The sequence below is a fragment of the Xenia sp. Carnegie-2017 genome, unplaced genomic scaffold (genome assembly GCF_021976095.1).
Source record: "Xenia sp. Carnegie-2017 unplaced genomic scaffold, XeniaSp_v1 HiC_scaffold_23, whole genome shotgun sequence".
Taxonomy (NCBI): domain Eukaryota; kingdom Metazoa; phylum Cnidaria; class Anthozoa; order Malacalcyonacea; family Xeniidae; genus Xenia; species Xenia sp. Carnegie-2017.
The window spans coordinates 21423455-21446428 of record NW_025813486.1 but is presented as its reverse complement, the minus strand read 5'-3'; the positions used below and the strand labels follow the sequence as shown (position 1 = coordinate 21446428).

Sequence of the window (22974 nt, the reverse complement as noted above, 5' to 3'; positions counted from 1 at the left end):
GGGCGTCGCGCGTTAGCGTGGCTGCAGCAAAGCGTTACCAGCCGCGATTTTCCTTATTTGTTATTCGCATATGTCGTCCCGCGCTGCACTTTTTCGCACAAATGATTCAGGGAATCAAAGCGCCTTGGTACGAGGTTAGCATGTTTACAGTTCGCGGACAGATAATTGAAATAAATATACAACGGAACGTCAAGTACCCATCCAATTGTAAATTTGGTTCAATGGTCTTTACATGATTCTTCAATTTAAGCAAAGGAAAGGTCAACAGATCATATACAGTAGCGTAGCCAACCTCGACTTTTACTTCCGCTTTCCTAATATTTTTGTATTTTACTGACAGTGAGGAAAATAGATTTCTAAAGACATGAATAATGGTAATCTTTAAAAAATTTACACAGCGGAAGTAAATCTGCAGGCTGGCTACTACTGATCATATACAACAATAAAAACATACCCGACTTAAATTAGTCTGAATATCCCAAGAGTCAAGGACGGCGGTACTGAAGTTGGAACACATCGCCTGTTAACATTTTAAACATTTGTAGTTTTTCCAGCGCCATTGACTCCCAGGAGACTCGAAGCATTCACCTAAAAGTATTCCCTAAGCTGCATGTGATCCACTGCAGCAATCTTTTCGACGACCTTTTGGAAAAAATAAGGTTAATAAAGAAGGAGCTTTGTTCTTTTGCTTATATTTTCATTGAATAGAAGTTTCAAAACGATGTGAACTTTCTAAAAAGTCTTCAGGAAAATCTCGTTTCATTCTCCAGGATAATATGAGTATTGTATATTTTCAAGACAATCTTCTTTCATTTCTCCAGATTATGAAAGTACAACCTGTTGGAGAGAGTTTTTGGTAAAATATGACAAATATTATCACTGGCAAAGAGAGCTCTATTCCATTCCTGATGCAATTCTGGTGCAACATATTACTATAATTTGTTCTCATTATGCAACGCGACAACACTGGTTGTAAAATTGGCCATTACAGGTTCCTCGTATCTTGAGTGAAAAGATGTCATAGATATAACATAAAACTGTCTAAAAAAGTCTAAAGTGACATTTTAAAAGTTTATTTCAACAAAACCATTATTCAAAAAGCAAAATTTTGTTTCATAGACACCCTTTAAAAAGCCCGTTTCGTGGTGTGAAGACTTTTCTAGTGGTAAAAAATTATTAAGTTATCTTTTCAATCAAGCACAATGAACTCATCGCGGCCATCTTTTGTAACTTTCCAAAATATTGTGTTAAAAAACGAAATTTTTTTTGACATGGTTTCGGCTGATAAAAGAAGGATATTTTTCAACACATCTACAAACACAGCAAGGAGAAATTCTCTACCTGGAACTTTAAATATTTTCGTAAGATCCTTCACTACAACCACGTCTTCGTTCACTTCGTCGTTGAGTACTGGTCGTTTTTCCGCCATCACGTCGGAATCTTCCGTATCGCCGTTTGGATGACTGCTGTCAAACGGATCGACGTACACTGATCTAATGGAACTTCGCAACGACCGAATAGCGTTGAAGTCGATGAACAGAATAATAAGCATGAAGAAGATTCCTTCAAGTGGTAACACCAAAGTAGATAAGATGCAGCTTTGTCACACTTTTGTCACAGAGCTCTTACCCGTGCCAGTTAGTTTCCAGTCCCCTGAAGTTGATCGGTGCGCGCGCATGTCAACCGGAAATAGGGTTTAATAAACATGGCATGGCATTGGATGGCGTGAAAATCGGAAATACGACAAAGCTGGAAGTTGCATGCTATTGACAAAGTAACATTAGATCCGTTTCCTTTTCTCAATCGAAGGTAAAAACGGTAGAAAACGAGGTAATTGCATTTTATAGTTTATAATTTATCGAAAGGTTTACATTTTATCTCTTGAAACAAATGGAATTGAATGTAGACATTGATCTGGCATTAAGAATGAACAAATTGACTTTGGAGTCAGAAAAGGATGAAATAACTGTACGTCAAACTTTGTTAGAAAATAAACTTTTAGACTGCTATGCTGAAGAAATTGCTGCAATGATAAACGCTGAAGTAAATAAGAACTGCAATGGATGCATGATTGATCACTCCTCTCAACTCGAGCATGACTGTCTCATGATGGAGCATGACGAGCGTATGTTGTTGCATTTTGATGATGCCTTGGAAAATGTGTCCGAAGAGATTGTGATCAAAGATTTTATGAAAAGCATTGAAGATGTCAAGCCACCCGTTAATGGACTTGAGATACTAAAATACACTTGTAACGACTGGCATAAAATATTTGTTTCGGATAAAAAGAACAAACTTGAAACGCGAGTCGTTAAGCTTTTGTAAATATATATTATTTATTCCTGTTCGATTCGTAAGGTCAAACAACAAACTTGAAACACGAGTCGTTAAGCTTTGTAAATATATATTTTTATTTATTCCTGTTCGATTCGTAAGGTCAAACCATTACACATTGTTCTAAATGAAATATAAGAAACATGTATGAATTTACTGCTTACATGTTAGCACTTCTGTATACATATACGTAAGCGATGTAATATTACATAGAAAAAAAACATTTTACGACAACTACAAACGAATTAAAACTTACTCGATAAGGTCTTTTATGAGACGATACATGCCCACACGAGGGTTTTACAAGATAATCATCACAGTGATCACATTTTTCTAAAAAATAAAATCGACGCCTCTGTTAAAGTTAATACAAACACTCTAAGGAACAGAAAAAAAGACAAACGGTACTTACTGAAGGTATAAAACGACGCTTATGGCGAGGCCATCCTTCTTCGATTGCATGTTTGGATATTGCATCTTCACAAAGGCTCTCTGTTTCGTAAGTGGTTGAGATACACTACACATGCGCTTGAGATGTGACCTTCGTTGCCATCTCGCAAATGTAAATTATAAATTACCATTGAATAGTATGACCTTGAATAATGTGGCGTGGGTAAGATCTGTGCAGTATCCTAGCTTTTAACTCTGTCCTTCTTAGATTTACAAACATTATTTTATTTTAGTATGCGTTTGTTTTACTGGTTGCTAGAGATCGTATTAGGAGAATTTAAACCAAGAAGAAGCAATCAACTGATAAAAGTGCAACGCGCGTTTGATATTGATATTGCAGTAATTGATACCACAAGCCTATCTGCCTATAGTGGTTTAAATTTATTAACTTATGCATTCAAGATGCGATGTGGCACAACAATTTTAGTTGTTTCAGGCTTACAATAACCGGTTTACTGCCGAAAGTCGCGTATATAGGTAGAAGTGTGCCGTAAGCGTAATATTATTCGAGCTATTTCATGCATCATCACTTTAGGGAATTTCCTTTTCATCTTATGAAGGCGCAAAATATTTCAAAACATCGAGCTTCGCGCAGTATGTATAGCTCTAAGAGGCTCGGTGTTGCATAATTTAGGATATTTCATTTATATTTTTATTGCATGCCAGATTTTATAAGTTCCCATGCAGAGTTTATATTATTAGCTTCCTAAGTATTTTCTTAATTCATGTTGTAGTAGTGCACGTAAGTCACGAAATGTAAACATATAAATAGACTCAAATTTGTAATAGTCAGATGTGTAGATTGTTCATTGCTAATAAACTCCATAAAACAAACCGAATCAGAGTGCAGATCAATTTTCTGACGAACTCAGTGAATTCTGCGACACTCGGCATGTTTCCATTAAACAGATAGAGATAGAAACAATAGCAGAGGATTTTGCAGCTATGCAATATTAAAGTAATTTTCACACTAAACTGAAAATGAAAAGATTTTATTGAACAACGTCACTTCAAAATAAGATACAAGTTATTATGAAACGAATTCATCTAACAAAGTTAATCTTCTTCATCATTGGCAATCTCACCAAAGCTGTACTCTTTTAAAAGTCTGTTGATGAGAAACTTTCTCTTATCAATAGCTGCTTCCATAGCTTCCTGTGGATCAAAGTCGTCATTTTCTATAAACCCTTTCTTTGTATGCATTATTTTTCTGTGGATGGGATCTTTTTCAGTTGGTTTATCCACATAAGACGTTGCATATAAATACTTTCAATTCTTTTGAAGTTTTGGTAGAATGTTAGAATATGCTTGATTTTCAGCTGTCTGCTCATCCAGACCACTGTTCACAAGGCTTTCCTTCATCTCATCGAAATCTACATTACTTCTTTCCCTTGCTTCTTCTATCAAAGGTATCCAAGGATCAGTTTTCTCCAGTTTCAGCCTCATTTTCTATTGACATTGAACTTTCAGATTCATCTGTTGAACTTGTAGAAACATTATCTTCGAAATGCATTCCCTGACTGTCTGAATCTGATTGAGACATTTTTCCTCATCCCTTAGTGGACAGTATTCTTTTCGTGTCTGCGTAAGTTGAAAGCTCGATTAAATACTTTTCCACAATATCTGCAGCTCATTTCGCCGGCACTGCTTTTTTAGAAATGAGACATTTTATGTAGCAATGTGCATTTGTGGGCAAATGAGCAAGTGTGTTGAAGCAGTTATGAGCATTTGAGCAAGTGCTCATAAGTAATTATGAGCATCAATGAGCATTGCTCATCTGCTCATAAGAGGAATAAAGGTTTAAACTATTGTATATAAATTATACCAAGTTGTTATCATGTATTCATTTATGGGTATTGCTCATTTAAACTCCCTCCCCCCCTGCTTTATGATAGCAACTTGGTATAATTTATATACAATAGTTTAAACCTTTATTCGTCTTATGAGCAAGCCATAAGGAAAAAACATACAGACAGCAAGGAATTCATTATGGAAAATTGGAAAAGTTACAAACAACTCTTGTGAACTATGAATGTTGCGAACTATGAATGTAGTTACAAAATGAATGAACGATTAAAAGACATGCCTATGCTTGTGAGGATTTTAAAGTAAACCCTCAAGTGCTTTTAAAATTTTTGTCATAAATATCTGCTAAAGTATGATGTGTTCATATGTAATCAAAAGAGATTTTTGTTGTTTGATTCATGTAGATAATTAGAAAAATATTTAATAAAAATTGTTCATTGTCCAATGTATTCTTATTGTGTGCACTTTGTTCACTATTTTACAAATACCTCCCATTCAAGCTAGTCGAATCATACCGTCTTTCTTTGAATATGTCAAAATGCTTACTAGCGCAGTGGTTATAAAAGTGAAAGCAGAGCATGTTTGCTTTTATTTGCGAGACAATGGACGTACGTTTTAGAACACCTGCCAACTTTTATGTGTGTGGTCAAAGTCAGTCGGGCAAAAGCTATTTGGTTAGGTCGATGCTTTATAATTTAAATGAACTTTTTTATCCTGTTCCAAATAAAATTATTTACTGTTACGGTGAACGGCAAAGTGAATTTGGTGAAATGGAATCAAAAATTCCAAACATTTGCTTCGTCGAAGGATTCCCGGACAACTTATTTGATATTCTGGAAGGTTGTCAAAACTCTTTAGTGGTCGTTGACGATTTGATGTCAGAATGTTCTAGCGATCAACGAATGTCCGATTTATTTACCCGCGGGTCGCATCACCGTGGCGTCTCTGTCATGTATCGAACACAAAATTTATTTCCGCCTGGTAAACAATCCCGAACAATCAGCTTAAATTCCCACTACATGATCATTTTTAAAAACCCGAGAGATTCGCTAGGTATCGCAACATTGGCACGGCAGATGTACCCTAAGAAAACGAATTACCTTCTGCAGTCATTTCAAGACGCCACATGCCGCCCTTACGGCTATCTTTTGCTCGATTTGCATCAACTCACTTCTGACAATATGCGTGTCAGAACAAATATCTTGCCCGGTGAAAAGCAGATTGTCTATGTACATAAGTGATAAGCATCGACATCAACAATCATTTAAACATCATGTCTAAACGAATTAGGAGCAATCTTCCGTACCTGCAAGTACTTGCAAAATCTAAGCCGAAAATTCGAAAGGTTATCATCGAACATGGACCATCTGATGTCATGTTGTGCATTTGTGAATGCGCAGTTAATGTGTTAAAAGGAACTGTACCGATATCTGCGAGTCAAAACGACGCTTGTTGAGGTATAAGAAACATCTCAGAGCCTTAGCGAACAAGAGAATTTCAAGAGCTAAAAGAAAAACTTTTAAATCAAAAGGAGGCAATCTACTGAGCGCCTTCCTACCGCCGGTTTTGAACGTACTAGGAGTTTGCTGAAATAATGAAGCATGCCAAGCGAATGATTTTAGTACCTGAAGACGTTTATAATAAATATGAACAAAAGCAAAAATTTGAAGTTTCGCCAATTACGATGAACATGATGCAAAAAGATACTCAACTCTCACACATCCTTCACCAAGACGGTTTAAGTGACGATCAAAGGCAAAACTTTTAACACAAACTTTGAGCAATTCCTTAATTTGAAGAAACAAAAAGATATTCAGATACCCACAGTACGCGTGATGGATACAACCGACGGGGAAGAAAGAAACACGGTAATAAACAACGAAGTGCGTACATTAGCTGACTCCGTCATTGTACAAAGTGTGCCGAAGACGATGCGTGAACGCGCAACAGCAATACTGCAGCGTCTCAAAACAAAACCAGATATAATAACTTGGGATGATTCAGGACAAGTCAAACTTGACGGTGTTATTATCCCTCAATCAAATATATCAGACCTCATTAGCGACGCCGTAAGAGGGAGAAAGAATTTCAATCCTACAGGTTCTAGAGAATTCTTTCGCGTTTTATCAAAAATAAACATTCCTCGCGATTTGGTTCGGAACGATGTAAGATGGGAAGAAGCTCAAATGGAAACTTCGCCTGATGAAGAAGACGGAATAGCCTACCACAGAGGCTCAAGAACAAAAATGACAACACCTAAAGCCACCCCTACACTAAAGAAAACTCGCTTACGTTGGATAGACTATTAAAATTTGACATGTAAAGATTTGTTTTGTTTAAATAAATAGAGCAGTTGATATCAATTTCCTGACTGTTATCATTAGAATATGCAAATAGAAAACACAGGCAATTAGCTTACACAAAGAAAATTTTATTGATAATAAACGGCTCAAGCTTTTACAACAAATTTTATACTTGACTGAATGCTATCGTTTAGGGTTACACTAGTTTCTATATGAAAATGTCTGCTAACGAAACTTGATACCTTGTTATCGTTCTCAACAGTATTACCATCAAACATGTTTACAATCTTATTCATGCTATATCCTCGCACTCTATGGCTGAGGTAAAATATACAATATTGTCCACATACATCCGTCCAGATACTTTGCAATTGACGTTTATTAAACCCCCAATCATAATGTTTCAAATAATCTCTAAAGAACTTATGATATCGCCCTGGTGGTTGTCCATAGCTATCGAAGAATTCGGCTTTTTCTTCTGAAGGAAAGTAAAAGGCAACCCAATGGGTCCCCGGTTTTCCGCTTACATCCGTGTTTGCGATAAATCCTTTTGGGTAGCTTTCGATTTCTTTAGGCAAACGGTCGGCTGGAAAAACGCCGAGAATTTTTTTTCCTGTTACCGGATCGGATTTCAAAGCGGTCCATATTTGTGAGGTGTTCATTTATCCAATGTAGTCATAAACGACATTTCTCTCTCCATCGATTTGTATTATATTCTCAAACTCTCCATAGCACACAAAGCTAACTGCATGAGTTGGCGGTGTCGAGAATTGTAAGTCAATGGCCAGGTTTCCTTTTTGCACCGTGTTAAAATGTTCGGACGCGCTGCACATATCGGGGGTAAAGTCCGCGCCGAACAGGGCAAAACCGTTTGGGAAATCTTCACGCGTAATGCCATTGCCTGTGTCGTAATACATTTTCCCAGTGCCTGAAAACTGTGATAGAAATGCTTCTATAAATCTTGGATTCGCGCCAAAGGACAAATTGATTGGTTTAAATGGTACAGATTCACCATTTATTGAAATGCCTAACGATGAAATGTTGAAATGTTGGAAATTGAATGGGTTCTTTTATAAGCTCCGTTGAATGACGCACTTTCAACAAGACCAAAACAAACGATTTAGGCACTAAACCATTGAAAAGGTTATCTTTTGCAGCGAAGGGTTTCCAGAAGGAATAATAAAACTTTTACAGTCCACACGCTTACAGGGTAAATGGCTGGACCTTTTTCAGGGCAACTTCGTGAGCCAGAGATATACTAGGATTCACTTTGACTTTACGAACTTTAAGGTATGCATCTATCAATTTCACTCTAAAGGCTGCACCGTCCACCGATGACATTAAGACAAATTCGTCACTGGTACGGTTCATGACCACTTTCAAATCAACATAGCTAAGTAAGTAACGTTCACCAAAGAAAACATCGCAAAAGATAGGACCTGCCATATCAACAATTTTACTTCCCATGATAAACTTATTTCTTGTCTTCAAACCCTGTTTGGACTTGCGTGTGCAGGATCTGCATTATCCATCTGACCTGCAGTATCTTTGTAAAATAACGCAGCGGTGAGCTGCGATTGTTTGGCTGACGGACCATAATTTAAAAGTGTGCCGAGATATGCACGATATGGATATGTTCCTGTTGCTTGTGTAACTAACTTTCCTTTTAGAAACACGTCAACTTGCTTGAACAAACTGTGCAAGAAATTGTTTACAGGTCCAACTTTAGTGTCATCATCGATATCCCCACCATCGGCTTTTGTTACTTTCGCTCTAGCTACCAATATTGTCTTAGACATGTCAACATAATCTTCAGTGCCGGGCGCTAAAAATGTAATTGGTCCATTTTCAGATACGCTGGACACAGGTTGATGATCAATCCAATGCCCCTTTTCTAAACTGACTTGTGTTGGTGGGACAGAAAATAAATCAAGTTCGGTTTTTGTACATTCTGCAGATTTTGGATGAACGAAATCCATATTTAGCCGAAAATGTCCTCTGCTTCTTTAGCTGCTTTACGTCTCTTGGCTGAACTGTGAATGGCAATGGAAGTCGTCGCCTTTCTCTTTTTAGCTGGTTTTCTTGACCGTTTCTTTGAAGACTTTCCTCTTCCTGTTTGAGCAAACTGCTGCATTCTGTTTACAGCCATTTTCCCCGCATCTTTAGCAGCCTGATTTACTCTCGATTTTGCAGACTCTTTCACACTTTTCCCGGAGATAACATCGCCTAAAACGTTTGCTCCTGTGTTAAGAGCAATTTTACCCAGAGCTTTTGCACCGCTTTTTGCCAGAGGTATTACAGCTCTAGCTAAACTGCGAAATAAGCCACCAAGACCATAACCCACTTGCCCGTATCCTCTTTGTCCTTCTTAGATTTACAAACATTATTTTTATTATTACTTTTATGCGTTTGTTTTACTGGTTGCTAGAGATCGTATTAGGAGAATTTAAACCAAGAAGTTAGGGCAATCAACTGATAAAAGTGCAACGCGCGTTTGATATTGATATTGCAGTAATTGATACCACAAGCCTATCTGCCTATAGTGGTTTAAATTTATTAACTTATGCATTCAAGATGCGATGTGGCACAACAATTTTAGTTGTTCAGGCTTAAAATAACCGGTTTATGCCGAAAGTCGCGTATATAGGTAGAAGTGTGCCGTAAGCGTAATATTATTCGAGCTATTTCATGCATCATCACTTTAGGGAATTTCCTTTTCATCTTATGAAGGCGCAAATATTTCAAAACATCGAGCTTCGCGCAGTATGTATAGCTCTAAGAGGCTTTCTCGGCATGTTTCCATTAAACAGATAGAGATAGAAACAATAGCAGAGATTTTTGCAGCTATGCAATATTAAAAGTACTTTTCACACTAAACTGAAATTTAAAGATTTATTTGAAACAACACATTTCCAAAATTAAGATACAAGTTATTTATGAAACGAATTCATCTAACAAAGCACCTTCTTCTATCATTGGCAATCTCTACCCAAAGCTGTAATTTCTTTTAAAAAGTCTGTTGATATGAAACTTTCTCTCTTATCAATAGCTTGCTTCCCATAGGCTTCCTGTGGATCAAAGCCCGTCATTCTTTATAAACCTTTATGCATTATTTTCTGTGATGGATCTTTTTTTCAGCTATTATTTATCCAGTTTACAAGACGTTGCATATAAATACTTTCCCAATTCTTTTGAAGTTTTTGCAGACTGTTAGAATATGCTTTGATTTTCAGCCATCTGCTCATCCAGACCACTGTTCATACAAGTTGGCCTTCCTTCATCCTCTACTGAATTTCATTACTTTACTTCTTTTTCCCTTTATTTCTTCTAATTTCAAAGATATCCAAGGATCAGTTTTTTCCAGTTTCAGCCTCATTTTCTATTGATTGAACTTTCAGATTCATCTGTTGAACTTGTAGAAACATTATCTTCGAAATGCATTCCCTGGACTGTCTGAATCTGATTGAGACATTTTTTCCTCATCCCTTAGTGGACAGTATCTTTTTCGTGTCTGTGTAAGTTGAAAAGCTCGATTAAATACTTCTTCATTAACATTCGCAGCTCATTTCGCCGGCACTGCTTTTTAGAAATGAGACATTTATGTAGCAATGTGCATTTGTGGGCAAATGAGCAAGTGCTGAAGCAGTTATGAGCATTTGAGCAAGTGCTCATAAGTAATTATGAGCATCAATGAGCATTACCATCTGTTCATAAGAGGAATAGTATTGTATAGAATTGCACAAGTTGTTATCATGTATTCATTTATGGGTATTGCTCATTTAAACTCCCTCCCCCCCTGCTTTATGATAGCAACTTGGTATAATTTATATACAATAGTTTGAACCTTTATTCGTCTTATGAGCAAGCCATAAGGAAAAAACATACAGACAGCAAGGAATTCATTATGGAAAATTGGAAAAGTTACAAACAACTCGACATTCGTTGATTAAATGATATTTTGTAACCCTGTCTTACATGCACTTTAATTTTTTCTGTTCGGGGGTCAAAGCTCAATTTGATATTGTCTTTTACTTCTTTGTCAAGAGTCTCATTAACTGATTTTACTAGGTCGAAGGCTTTTTCATACAGGCCATAGTCGACAAATACCGGAGTAGGTAGACCTGTTTTGTGAGTTACATATATATGTGTATCCAAACCTTTTTTCAACGTGTACCATGTATGAGGATATGTAATTGAATACAATCCTACTTCCCAATTACCATTTAAATTCACAACGTGAGGTAGTTTTACGCGATAACCTGAAATCTTATTCTCAGGAAATACAGAGAGAGATGCATTACTAGGTAATGTCAGATAGAAGTGTATCCTGCTCATCTTTAAGGTATAATGTGAAATGAAAAAATCATGAAAACGGTTACGTTTTATATATGTATTTCCGATGCTGGTACCCATGAATTAAATTTGTTAGGTAGCCAGACCACTTTACAAAATATTGTACATTGCCCCCTACCACGTTTCTTAAGTATTTTTTCAATCTCATAAACATCGTCTTTCTTGATGACTTTTGAAGTTCTTTTTCATAAAATGTTCCTTCAGTTCGTCCCTTCATGATCTTTCAGTCTGTATACAGGAGGATTGCGCGGTATTTTTGACTTACAGTGAAAATTTCTTTTGAAAAATTCGGTAAATACCCCTTCTCAAACCTTCGTTTTATTTTACTTATTCGTACTTGGTCACCTATATCAAACTTATATTTTACATGCGTAGGTTTATTTAATTTGCTATCACCATATAAATTTTCCCGAATTCTATCTTCATTTTCACTTGTAACGTTGATCGGTTTTTCCTTAATGCTGCGATGCATGCTATGATTATAAGAATACAGTAGATCAGGAAGCATGTCAATGTATCTCATTGTTTTGTTTGCTGTGAAGTAGCGCCACATTTTAGTTTTCAGTGTACGTATCAAACGTTCAACGATGGATGCCTTCGTCTCGTTAAATGTATTAAACAAGGTAACGTTTTCTTCTGTCAGTTTCTTAAAGTCTCGATTAAAAACCGAGCCTTGATCCGTTTGAATGTGTGTTGGTTTACGTCCTGATGACAAAATCTTTTAAAAGCTTCTACCAGCGACGATCCTGTTTTCTTTTTAATGGAACAGCCCATGCATATTTGGAAAACATCAATACAGATAAGAAGATAGCGATAACCATCATTATACTTTTGCAAAGATTTGCATGTCTGCAAGATCCAATTGCCACTGGTCGTCAATACCACTCACTACGACACGATTTCTTTCAAACTTTCTTCGAATAGGTTTATGCAAAGAGTATGCGTCTTGTTGCATGAGCCATTCTTTAATTCTTTCACGACTAATGTCATATATTCCTTCTGCCTTTACATCGCGGTACAAACGTTCAACACCTCCGTAGCTTCCTGGGCGTTTTGGATTGAAGTATACACCGGCTAAGTACCGGTCAACGTTACTCATGACAATGTTCTCGTGATAATAATTTTGCAATTAGATGTCAATTTCTTTTAACTACTCATTATCGATGGGTTCAATGTTTTCAGTTACAGGCAGTGTTTCTTCTATCGCATTATCTGTTGGAAGTTTAATTGCGGCGGGTCCATAATTTTTAACAGTTTTACTTGTGTATCCTGCTTGCAAATGACCCTCAAGATTGAGATCGTTGCGTCCGAAACTTATACCCAAGCGAAACATTTTCTGACGATTATGATTTTTATCCCTTTTTGCATTTCTATTTTCACGTTTGCTGCTACCGATCCCCATTTTCACAATGACATGGTCATGAAACAACTGAAGACAAAATGCAATAACATTGAAATTTATATTTTATTTTTTTGTCAAAGCAATTACACAGTTGATCTGTATTTCAGTTTACAACTACAATCAGCATAGTCAAAGAGATGTTGATAAAAAGGAGGACGTTTTGTCTCCGTGTACATTAACATTAGTTCTACCCAAGTAACACTAAACAGTTTGTCAAAATATGTCTTGTGAGAGTTCGAAGGTCCACTGTACTTTAGAAACTTAAAGGCTTCACATATTCCATTCCAGACATGTTCGCGATTGATTGTTTCGACTGCACGAGCTGCAAATTGAACCACCGATCTTCCTCAGCCATCATTTCTAAAACGTTTTGATACTCCGTCCAAGGGTCTGCTTTACTTTCATCCTTTCAGCTCTTCGTAGCTCTTGAATCTTTTACTTATAAAATCGACGAAAATCAAATTGATAAGATCGCTGTGACTAACTTCTTCAAACTCAACAGTGTCTGCATATATCTGATTAAACATGTGTGCCATATTTTTGTTTTTTCAAAACGTCCAAAAGCAATGCAACAATAAACAACGCAAATAACATTTTTTAAGACGATAGTTCGACTATATAGTTTGAAGAATGAATACACAATGACATAGATCCGGTTTATTAACCAATAAAACATAAGGCGGATCTAATGTTACTTTGTCAATAGCATGCAACTTCCAGCTTTGTCGTATTTCCGATTTTCACGCCATCCAATGCCATGCCATGTTTATTAAACCCTATTTCCGGTTGACATGCGCGCGCACCGATCAACTTCAGGGGACTGGAAACTAACTGGCACGGGTAAGAGCTCCGTGACAAAAGTGTGACAAAGCTGCATCTTATCTACTCACCAAGAGAAATCGACCAATTCCAGGATTTTCAAAAGCCAAATAATTCGTCTGAATCCTCGCTTTCTGAGGCATGCACATCACCGGCGCATGTTTTTCCATGCACATATTGTAAAGTCTGATACGGTTATAATTTCAAAAATATTGAGAACGATCTGTCCGAGGCAAAAGTTGGGGAGTACCAAAAGTCCAGTTAAGGACATCAACAGTGTAATGGTAGTCAAGACCTGAATGAAATACAACAAGCAGCATGACAGGACCAGTTACAAAAATTCAACAACGTCAATGTTGAAAGCTGACGCCGTTTTGAAGAGAAACGAGAAGAGATACATAAACGGGATGATGGCTGAACCATAAAGCATCAAAACGAGGAAAACATCCAAGACGATAGCCTTCTGCAAGACTAAGCATTGATGAAAATTCACCGATCCGAACGTTCACTTAACCGAATTGTTGAAATTTTATGGTTGACTGAGAGCGACAAAGACGTTTGACATGCAACTTGCTTCCACCAACTTCGGCGGAAAATGTTTAAAGACAAATATAAATGCTGTGGAGCTTAACTCCACTGCCAAACATAATTTGTAAAGATCGATTCTATGTATATAGAGCAGCAGCATCACAGGCTCACAGCCGCAAACCAGATTCAACGTCGTAAACTTGACGTAATTTTGTCATCAAAACCATTGAATTGTTTGCTGGTTGGTAGGCCGAGAGATTAGGGGTTTGGGTCGAGTTCATTCTTTAGAAACAAGTATTCGACAACTACGAGGAATCTTCGAGCACTTGTAAAATAACTCTTTATTGGATCACGGCGTTTGGATTGGCTGAAAAATCAGCAAATGACGTTTTATTGCAAGATAATTGACAACGCGGAATCAAATTGGCGTTTCAAATAATTCCAATTTTTCGGGATTTGTCGCCAAAGGCAAGAAAAACGTTTTATGATCATGACGACAATGAAACTAACCTGCAATTTTCAGTTGTGCTATGTAAATCTTCAGAACATCATTTACTGTTTTTGCCAAAGAGTACATTGCACCACATTAACATGACTAAAATGCTAGCTACGTCATAGCTTGGGAAATTCGACCTACCTGTGTACGCAGGCACGTTAAAACATGCAAACAAAATAACAATGCCGATACAGAGAGGTGTGAAATTTACCATGTCCCACAACCACGAAGCAGTCCAGTAGCTAATGGGATCAACACCGCTAACGAATCCTGCATATGTTTCTTTGCACCCCTGTCTGTCGGCTCCTGGACGACAAAACATTGCAAAATATGAAGCAAGAAACGGTATGCTAAAAAAAGCAGGAAAGGCAGCTATATAATTAAGACCAACATTGTTGCTTGGAAAGAAATGAAAGTTAATGAATTAGGACCTGTTACCTTGAAGCAACTATTGACTGTTTCAGACTACTTTAAAGAAAAGCGGAGTTAGGGAGACTGGGGCTTGTTTCTCCCTTGAATCCTCTTTCTGGTTCAGCTTGAAGTTTCAATTTAACTTGGCTTGGTCAGATAACCCCGCCCCCTAATAAAAATATGCTCAGCAAACCCTGCCTTTGAAGTGAACAAAGTCGTATGTCAGGAATAAATCAGTCTCTTATACATATATATATAGGAGCAGCAATTTATGATTTTCCGTATAAAACAGTGCTCTGATGCCCAAGAGCAGAGCGTAAATATGTGTAGTGGTGTTGAAAAAAAAAATCACAAAACCACAGATTCATCCTGACAAGCCTGTTTCGTGATTGCTCACTCTTCAGGGATTTAATGAATAAATACTTAAATGCTTAAAATATATATACAAGATGATGACGAAGTTAGTGTATTAATCAAGGTGTATAGCTCTGCTAGATGACGGAAGTTAGAGTTTTAATTACGGTATGGTTACAAATTACATAGGAGTGTTTTTGATCTATGGCGACAAGAGGAAACAAGTTCGTTGCGTTTATTGAGGATGATTTGATATTTTAAGCATTTAAGTATTTATTCATTAAACTCTGAAGAGTGAGCAATCACGAAACAGGCTTGTCGGGATGAATCCAGTAGTTTTGCGATTTTTTTCACCACTACACATATATATATTTTAAGCATTTAAGTACTTTTATTCATCAAATCCCCTGAAGAGTGAGCAATCACGAAACAGGCTTGTCGGGATGAATCTGTAGTTTTGTGATTTTTTCTCAACATAACTACACAAACTTACGCTTGTTCTCGGGCATCGAGCACTGTTTTATACGGAGAATCATCAAATATAAACTTCTTTATACATATATATATATATATATATATAATGAACTGTACGTCCTGCGTCCCAGTGCAGGAGTCACCATTTTAATATGGTGATAGCCGGGAGGGCACATTGTATATACACTTTGTATATATATATATATATATATAGTTTGAGCGCTGTCGGATTGTGTAGAGAGTCTCATAAAGAGACGTTCACCGCTTTCACTTTTAAGGAAAATCACCTTTATAGGTTTGAGCCTGGTGACTTCTACAATACAACCATACAATGGTATAACGTACGTCCTGTGTCCCAAATGCAGGAGATACCATTTACTATGAGGATAATGGGAGGGCACATTGTTATACACTTTGTATATATAAATATACACCGCACATCCTGTGTCCCAAGTTAAGGAGTCACCATTGCACTATGGTGATAGCCGGGAGGGCACATTGTAATACACTTTGTATATATAAACATACACCGTACATCCTGTGTCCTGTTAAGGAGTCACCATTGCACTATGGTGATAGCCGGGAGGGCACATTGTATATACACTTTTGTATATAAATATACACTGTACGTCCTGTGTCCTGCAAGGAGTCTCCATTGCACTGTGGTGATAGCCGGGAGGGCACATTGTTATACACTTTGTATATATAAATATACACCGTACATCCTGTGTCCCAAGTTAAGGAGTCACCATTGCACTATGGTGATAGCCGGAGGGCACATTGTTATACACTTTGTATATAGAATATATTGACTGTACATCCTGTGTCCCAAGTTAAGGAGTTCCACACCATGGTGATAGCCGGAGTGGGCACATTGTTATACAAGCTGTATATTATAAACAAAATGGTGACTCCTGCACTTGGGACACAGGATGTACGGTTAATATAAATCAATTCATAATACATACGTAAATTTATAGAAATTTGATGAGACTAAAAATAATAATTTGATAAACATAAAACACTGTCACTGATTGCGTGGTTTCGAAGGAAATTTAACAGTGAATAATGTGAATAATTAGTAAAACGCTATTCATTAAGAATATACAAAACATATTTACTTGTCCCTATATAGTTATAGGAACGCTTGTTGTGAAAGTTTGGGAAAAGCTCGAAAGCAAAAAATAACATACTCATCTAAATCATTTGATTTTTGTTTCGTAGTTCTCGGCAAAGGATGATTTGTCACTGTGATTAATTTGTTTTTATTCCCGGAAGTGTTTTTCAAAATGGCGTTGTCCACTGCACTCAGTGCCACCGCTATCGCATGATAAGCTTGATCGTTGAACCAAGCCTTGGCTATTGCTAAATAAGAACACACATAAATTACCTTAAATTAGCGAAGATTCTTTGCTGATCTACCTCATATTTATGTTTTCTATTGATCTATAGCTCGTTTCTTCATCTACAGATCCTTCCTTCATTTACAGATCCTTCCTTCATCTACAGATCCTTCCTTTATCTACAGATCCTTCTTTGATTAACAGATCCTTCTTTCATCTACAGATCCTTCATCTACAGATCCTTCCTTTATCTACAGATCCTTCCTTCATCTACAAATCCTTTTCTTCTCATCTACAGATCCTTCTTTGATATACAGATCCTTCCTTCATCTACAGATCCTTCCTTCATCTACAGATCCTTTATTCCACAGATCCTTCCTTCATCTACAGATCCTCTTGATCTACATATCCTTCTTTTGATCTACATATCCTTCATCTACAGATCCTTCCTTGATCACAGATGCTTCCACAACTTCCTTGATTAAAAAATCCTTCTAATCAAAAGATTCTTCGTCGATTTACAGATAGATCCTTCCCTTATCTACAGATCCTCCTTGATCTACAGATCCTTTCCTTGATCACAGATAAAGCCTTCATCGACAAATCCTTCCTTGATTAAAAATCCTTCTTAATCAAATTCTTCGTCGATTTACAGATAGATCCTTCCTTGATCTACAATCCTTCCTTCATCTACAGATCTTTTCCTTTATCTACAGATCCTTCTTTTGATCTACAGATCCTTCCTTGATCACAGATCCTTTCCTTCATCTACAGATCCTTCCTTGATCCATTGATCCTTCTTTGATCTACAGCTCCTTCCTTGATCTACTGATCAATCCTTCATCTACAGATCCTTCCTTCATCTACAGATCCTTCTTTGATTAAAAAATCTTTCTTGATCTACAGATTGTTCGTCGATCTACAGATAATCTTTTCCTTGATCTACAGATCCTTTTTTGATCTGATTCTTCCTCGATCTACATAAACTTCCTTGATACTTTCTTTATCTACAGACCTTTCCTCGATCGACAAGTCTTATTACCTGCTATCAACTGACAAGTCACACTAATCCCATTACAACATTTTGAACTCATTAAAAAAGCATAAATTGACAGATATTGATAAGAACTATTCCACCATCATAGTTACACACCTTCAGGGAGGGTGAAAATAATGTAGCTACACGAGCAAGCAATACCTTTTTTATTTGCTTCAGTAAATGTTGCTGCAACCAGATAATGTCTGTTTAAATATTCAATGTTCCTTCTTTTGGCTTTTTCTAGCAAATATTTGGTCATGTTCCCATCACGTAAAGCACTATCTTTGTCGATATCAACGAACTTAGTGTACGAGCTTGCCGAGTGTGTGTACATTTTAACCAGATCATTTATCTCCCTGAAAAAGATTTATTTACGCTTACATCAAATTTTAATGTCTGATCGGGATTTTAAATTCGTGCGCGCATTTTTCAGCATGTTCTGCTGCAAGAAGTTTAGTTTAATGCCCAGAAATCGAAAACGGTTTTGCTCTTGCAACAAAAACATGAAACAAAAGCACGTCGCTGATTATATTTACTCATCCTAAAGAGGGTTTAGCACAGTGATGGGGCACTGAAATTAAAATAATAGATTAATTCCTAAGTCTCCTTTTAAAACCCTGTGATTAACCATGTTAAGTAGTTTACCATGAGAAAATTCAAACATTTCTTAAAATCTAAACAATTTAACCAAATAAAATTGAACAGCTCTGGTTTAAAAATTCGAACAGTTCCAAGAATTTAAATCGAACAAGTCACAAACACACTTTACCAGAACTTAGTAGGAAATAATATGTAAAATTTTAGCAGTTTTCAAAGCAAAATGAGTTGTAATTTTTGAGATTTTAGTTGAGGTTTGCTGTTTTATAAGAAGAGTTTTGGAAATTGGTTTCTCGAAATCATTTCATAGTATTTGTCAACGAAAAATTTCTATTATCCACCCATTTGATTAAATATACAACTGGAAGGATACTTTTTAAACATTAACATGCCTGTTTCTGGCCGTGCGTGGAAAGATGGGGACTAGTTTAATTGCTGGCTTCAAATTTTATAAGTAGCCGTCCAGTTATATTTAAGTTCAATAATCTACCTGTTCGGGTTTCCAACAATTGCGTAAAGTGCAATGTTATCATAAAACAAAGCTGTCGTCAAAATTCTGGGAGGAGAGTCCTCGGGCTTAAGAATCGTGTCAATGACAATCAGAGCAAGCACTGTGTAAATAAGAGGCACGACAAGCTGACGAATTATGGCCATCTTACGTCGACGCGAATGACGAAAGCGTTTCTTGAACATAGCACACCACCTCTGCAGAAACAAGGTTATTCCAGTTTAACTGTGGTTTGTTAATGGCATCATGCTGTTGTTGCGTCCATATAATGTGTCTTCATCATTCACTGTACTTACTGAAGCGTTTATTGCATCCACCAGATGACGTACAAAAGAAAAAGTTTGACTTGAAACACCATGAACAAAAAAACAACTATTCAGTGTTGGTCAAATGAAAACCACAAATCAGCATTTTCTAGAAATGAGTCAATACTAAACAATAAACAATTACCACTTTTACCACAGCTTACACCCTAGTCTATCATCTAAAACCTCGTCGCAATCCTTTACTTTCATTGATATCCCGATCAATCATCAATTACCACTTTTACCACAGCTTACTCTCGAGTCTATCATCTAAATTCTCGTCGCAATCTTTTAGTTTCATTGATATCCCGATCAATCATCAATTAGCACTTTTACCACAGCTTACTCTCGAGTCTATCATCTAAATTCTCATCGCAATCCTTTACTTTCATTGATATCCCGATCAATTATTAATTACCACTTTTACGACAGCTTACTCTCGAGTCTATCATCTAAATTCTCGTCGCTATCCTTTACTTTCATTGATATCCCAATCAATCAACAATTACCACTTTTACCACAGCTTACTCACGAGTCTATCATTTAAAACCAAGTCGTAATCCTATACTTTCATTGATATCCCGATCAATCAACAATTACCACTTTTACGACATATTACTCTCGAGTCTATCATCTAATGTCCCGGCACAATCCCTTACTTTTATTTATACCAGGAAATCAACACTTACCACTTTTACCACAGCTTACCTTGGAGTCTATCATTTAACGTGTCGTCACATTCCGTTGCCACTTTCATAAAAACTTGTTCCATGGTTGTCATTGAAGCGCCATAACTAGCAATTCCCAGCTCCATTCGCCGAGTCTCCAGTTCTGAGAACAACGTGGAAAAATTTCGCGAAGATTCCCGAGGCAAGATGTAGGACAGTTCAGCGCCTAACGTAGGTAAAAAAAAAGTATTGCAAAGGACTACTGGCTAAACACTACATCAAAAAACATTTACAACAAAAGAAATGTATACTATTGAAACTTCATACTGATAAAATATGATAAAGTTGGTAAAAATCCAAAGCCTTCTCAACAAATGACAGCCTAGTTCGAGCTGACGGGTTTTATTCTTCTGAAAGAAAATTTATGTATACATGTATTGTATAGCTCGAGAGTCTTTGAAATCAATTGTTAAACTTAATTACTAGTCTGATGATGTCTTTTGTATAGACAAAAACGTAACTAACAATAAAATATTATTTCTTTTCAAAAAATGACTTTAATTCGAATTTTATGTTGGGCAATTGTTTTTTTAATACGAATACGTTCATATGAATTTGTCAAATAATAAATTTTGCGTTGTTTCCACTTGCTAAAATCATTCAACGCTCGTCACTCCATCGTATCCGGCAGCTAGCTGCTGGCTCATATCTGCAGGCTCAACCTATAAAGTCTCTTAGAGAAGTACATCAAAACTTACCAGCACGACTTTCCAATTGGCCATTCGGGACATACTCTTTAACAAGTTCATCAATTTTGTGTTCTTTACATTCTGGTTCTTTGACCATCACTATATGATAGCCCATGCTATAATGGTTTTTCAAAAACAATGAACTACCACAACAACGGATTTTGCCCTCGGCCATTATCGCAATGCGGTCTCCTAAAAAGTCGGCCTCGTCCATGGAATGTGTCGTCAGCAAGATCGTTCGTCCGTCACGATACTTCTCAAGCAGTTCCAAAGTAAACCTGCGGGCAGATGGATCCATACCGGAAGTAGGTTCGTCAAGCATTAACACCTTGAGGGAGTGAGTTGGTGAAAAATTTAACTTGGTAATTAAAAGCATATCTTCTAAGAAGACTTTAAAACAGATTTATGCCTAAGCAGAACAGATCTTGAGTTTTTACAAACTTATGTCTAGAGTTCTCATCAGGAAATATTTGATGTGTAAAAACTTTAGTCCTTATGTACTCCAGTCTAGTGTCTTCATCAGGAGTGATCTAATGTTGAAACTTAAGTTCTTATATACTCCAGTCTAATGTCTTCAATTGAAGTGATTTGATGTTGAAACTTTAGTCCAAAATACCTCAGTCTATATCACGAGTGATCTTCAGATGTTCATTCTAGTAATAAAACAACTGCACGTGATGTGCACGTGATAATATCTACCTTTGTTTTTCCAATCAACGCTACTCCTAAAGATAGCTTGCGTTTCATCCCGCCAGACAAATATCTAGTTTGAGCGTTAGCTTTATCCGCGAGTTTGATGGACTCCATCATTTTTACCACTTCGCTATCGATTTCATCACTAGACAGACCCTTTAGTTTTCCGAAGAACCACAAATGCTCCTTAACAGTCAGTCGATCGAACAAAACGTCATGTTGTGGACATAAACCTTTTTTGAAAATAGTAAAAATCAAATGGGATTGAACAGTTTAATCAAATGCTAATTAATATCGATTCTTTTAAATATGATATTAACACGATGTTCTTAAAATACATTCTTAAGTGTAGTTTTAAGTTTTACATACTAGTCGAACTGTAAGTAGCTAGTTGAACTATACTTTTATTTATAGAAGTTAAATGTAGTTCTTTTCTCAGTCATTTCACATGGTAAATTGTATGAATTTCACAACCGGCGGCGTAGCCAGCTCCTAAGTTTGGTTGTATTATGTAATATTTGAGCTTGGAGGCTGGCTAAACCATTGCACCTAACAGTCATAACTCTTTCTAAATGTTTCAAAACATTTCGTTACTTTCTACACTGACCTAAACTTGACCGTACGCCATCCATGCTTGTTCTAATGTCGTAACCATTGACAACGGCAGTTCCCTGACTCGGAGAATAAAAACCGGTAAGGACAGACATCAAACTACTTTTACCAGCTCCGTTATGACCAAAAACAACTGTAATTTGTCCCTCGAATATCTTTAGTGTAACATCGTCTACAGCGACTTTTTTACTTGCATAACACACGAAAGTTTAATATCGTAACTTGAAGCCGTAGTTAAACTCGGTAATGTCTGGTAAGATTTGTGACGTCATCTTCCGGTTGCTCCGTCATAAATCATGACGTCATAAATGGCTCCCGTTTGATCTTGTAAGATTTGTGAGGTCGTGAGGTTTGTACTTGTTTCACTGTAGCAAATCTTATCGTCATAATTGGCTTCTGTACTGTGTAGTAAGATTTGTGACGTCATCTAACTGTTGCTCAGTGAGCCCCAGTCATTCATGTTGACGTCATCAGTTGCTTCTATACTGTATGGTAAGATTCGTGAGGTTATCTATTTGTTTCTCTGTCATAGATCTTGACGTCATAAGTAAAGTCTGATAAGATTTTGAGGTCATCTCATAGACAGATTTTCAAACTTCAAACAGGGGGGGTGCTGAAAACTTTAGGGAGACGAGCTGGTAAAGGAAGTGATGTAAGACAATGTTAGCGTTTCAAATTTAGGGCAGACTGGTAGTGCAACAACCGAAGGTAGTGTAGAAAGTTGAAACAT

The 22974-nt window shown here is 36.8% G+C and overlaps 4 protein-coding genes across 4 annotated transcripts; all 4 read right to left on the bottom strand.

The window, feature by feature from the left end:
- Positions 1-1189: 1189 nt before the first annotated feature.
- On the bottom strand, positions 1190-13643 carry LOC124449357. Its single transcript, XM_047000286.1, has 2 exons — positions 13539-13643; positions 1190-1579 (listed from the first exon to the last, which is right to left on the bottom strand). The coding sequence occupies exons 1-2, from the start codon at positions 13641-13643 to the stop codon at positions 1190-1192; spliced, it is 495 nt and encodes a 164-aa protein (XP_046856242.1).
- Positions 13644-16784: 3141 nt separating this feature from the next.
- Positions 16785-19427, bottom strand: LOC124448336 (ATP-binding cassette sub-family A member 17-like). The gene is made up of 3 exons (XM_046999344.1): positions 19200-19427; positions 18272-18468; positions 16785-17095 (listed from the first exon to the last, which is right to left on the bottom strand). The coding sequence occupies exons 1-3, from the start codon at positions 19400-19402 to the stop codon at positions 16866-16868; spliced, it is 630 nt and encodes a 209-aa protein (XP_046855300.1). The 5' UTR covers positions 19403-19427; the 3' UTR covers positions 16785-16865.
- Positions 19428-20191: 764 nt separating this feature from the next.
- Positions 20192-21216, bottom strand: LOC124448337 (phospholipid-transporting ATPase ABCA3-like). The gene is made up of 2 exons (XM_046999345.1): positions 20949-21216; positions 20192-20416 (listed from the first exon to the last, which is right to left on the bottom strand). Exons 1-2 carry the CDS (start codon positions 21151-21153, stop codon positions 20217-20219), a joined length of 405 nt encoding a protein of 134 aa, XP_046855301.1. The 5' UTR covers positions 21154-21216; the 3' UTR covers positions 20192-20216.
- On the bottom strand, positions 21185-22432 carry LOC124449356 (phospholipid-transporting ATPase ABCA3-like). Its single transcript, XM_047000285.1, has 4 exons — positions 22240-22432; positions 21639-21865; positions 21240-21267; positions 21185-21192 (listed from the first exon to the last, which is right to left on the bottom strand). Exons 1-4 carry the CDS (start codon positions 22337-22339, stop codon positions 21185-21187), a joined length of 363 nt encoding a protein of 120 aa, XP_046856241.1. The 5' UTR covers positions 22340-22432.
- Positions 22433-22974: the final 542 nt, after the last annotated feature.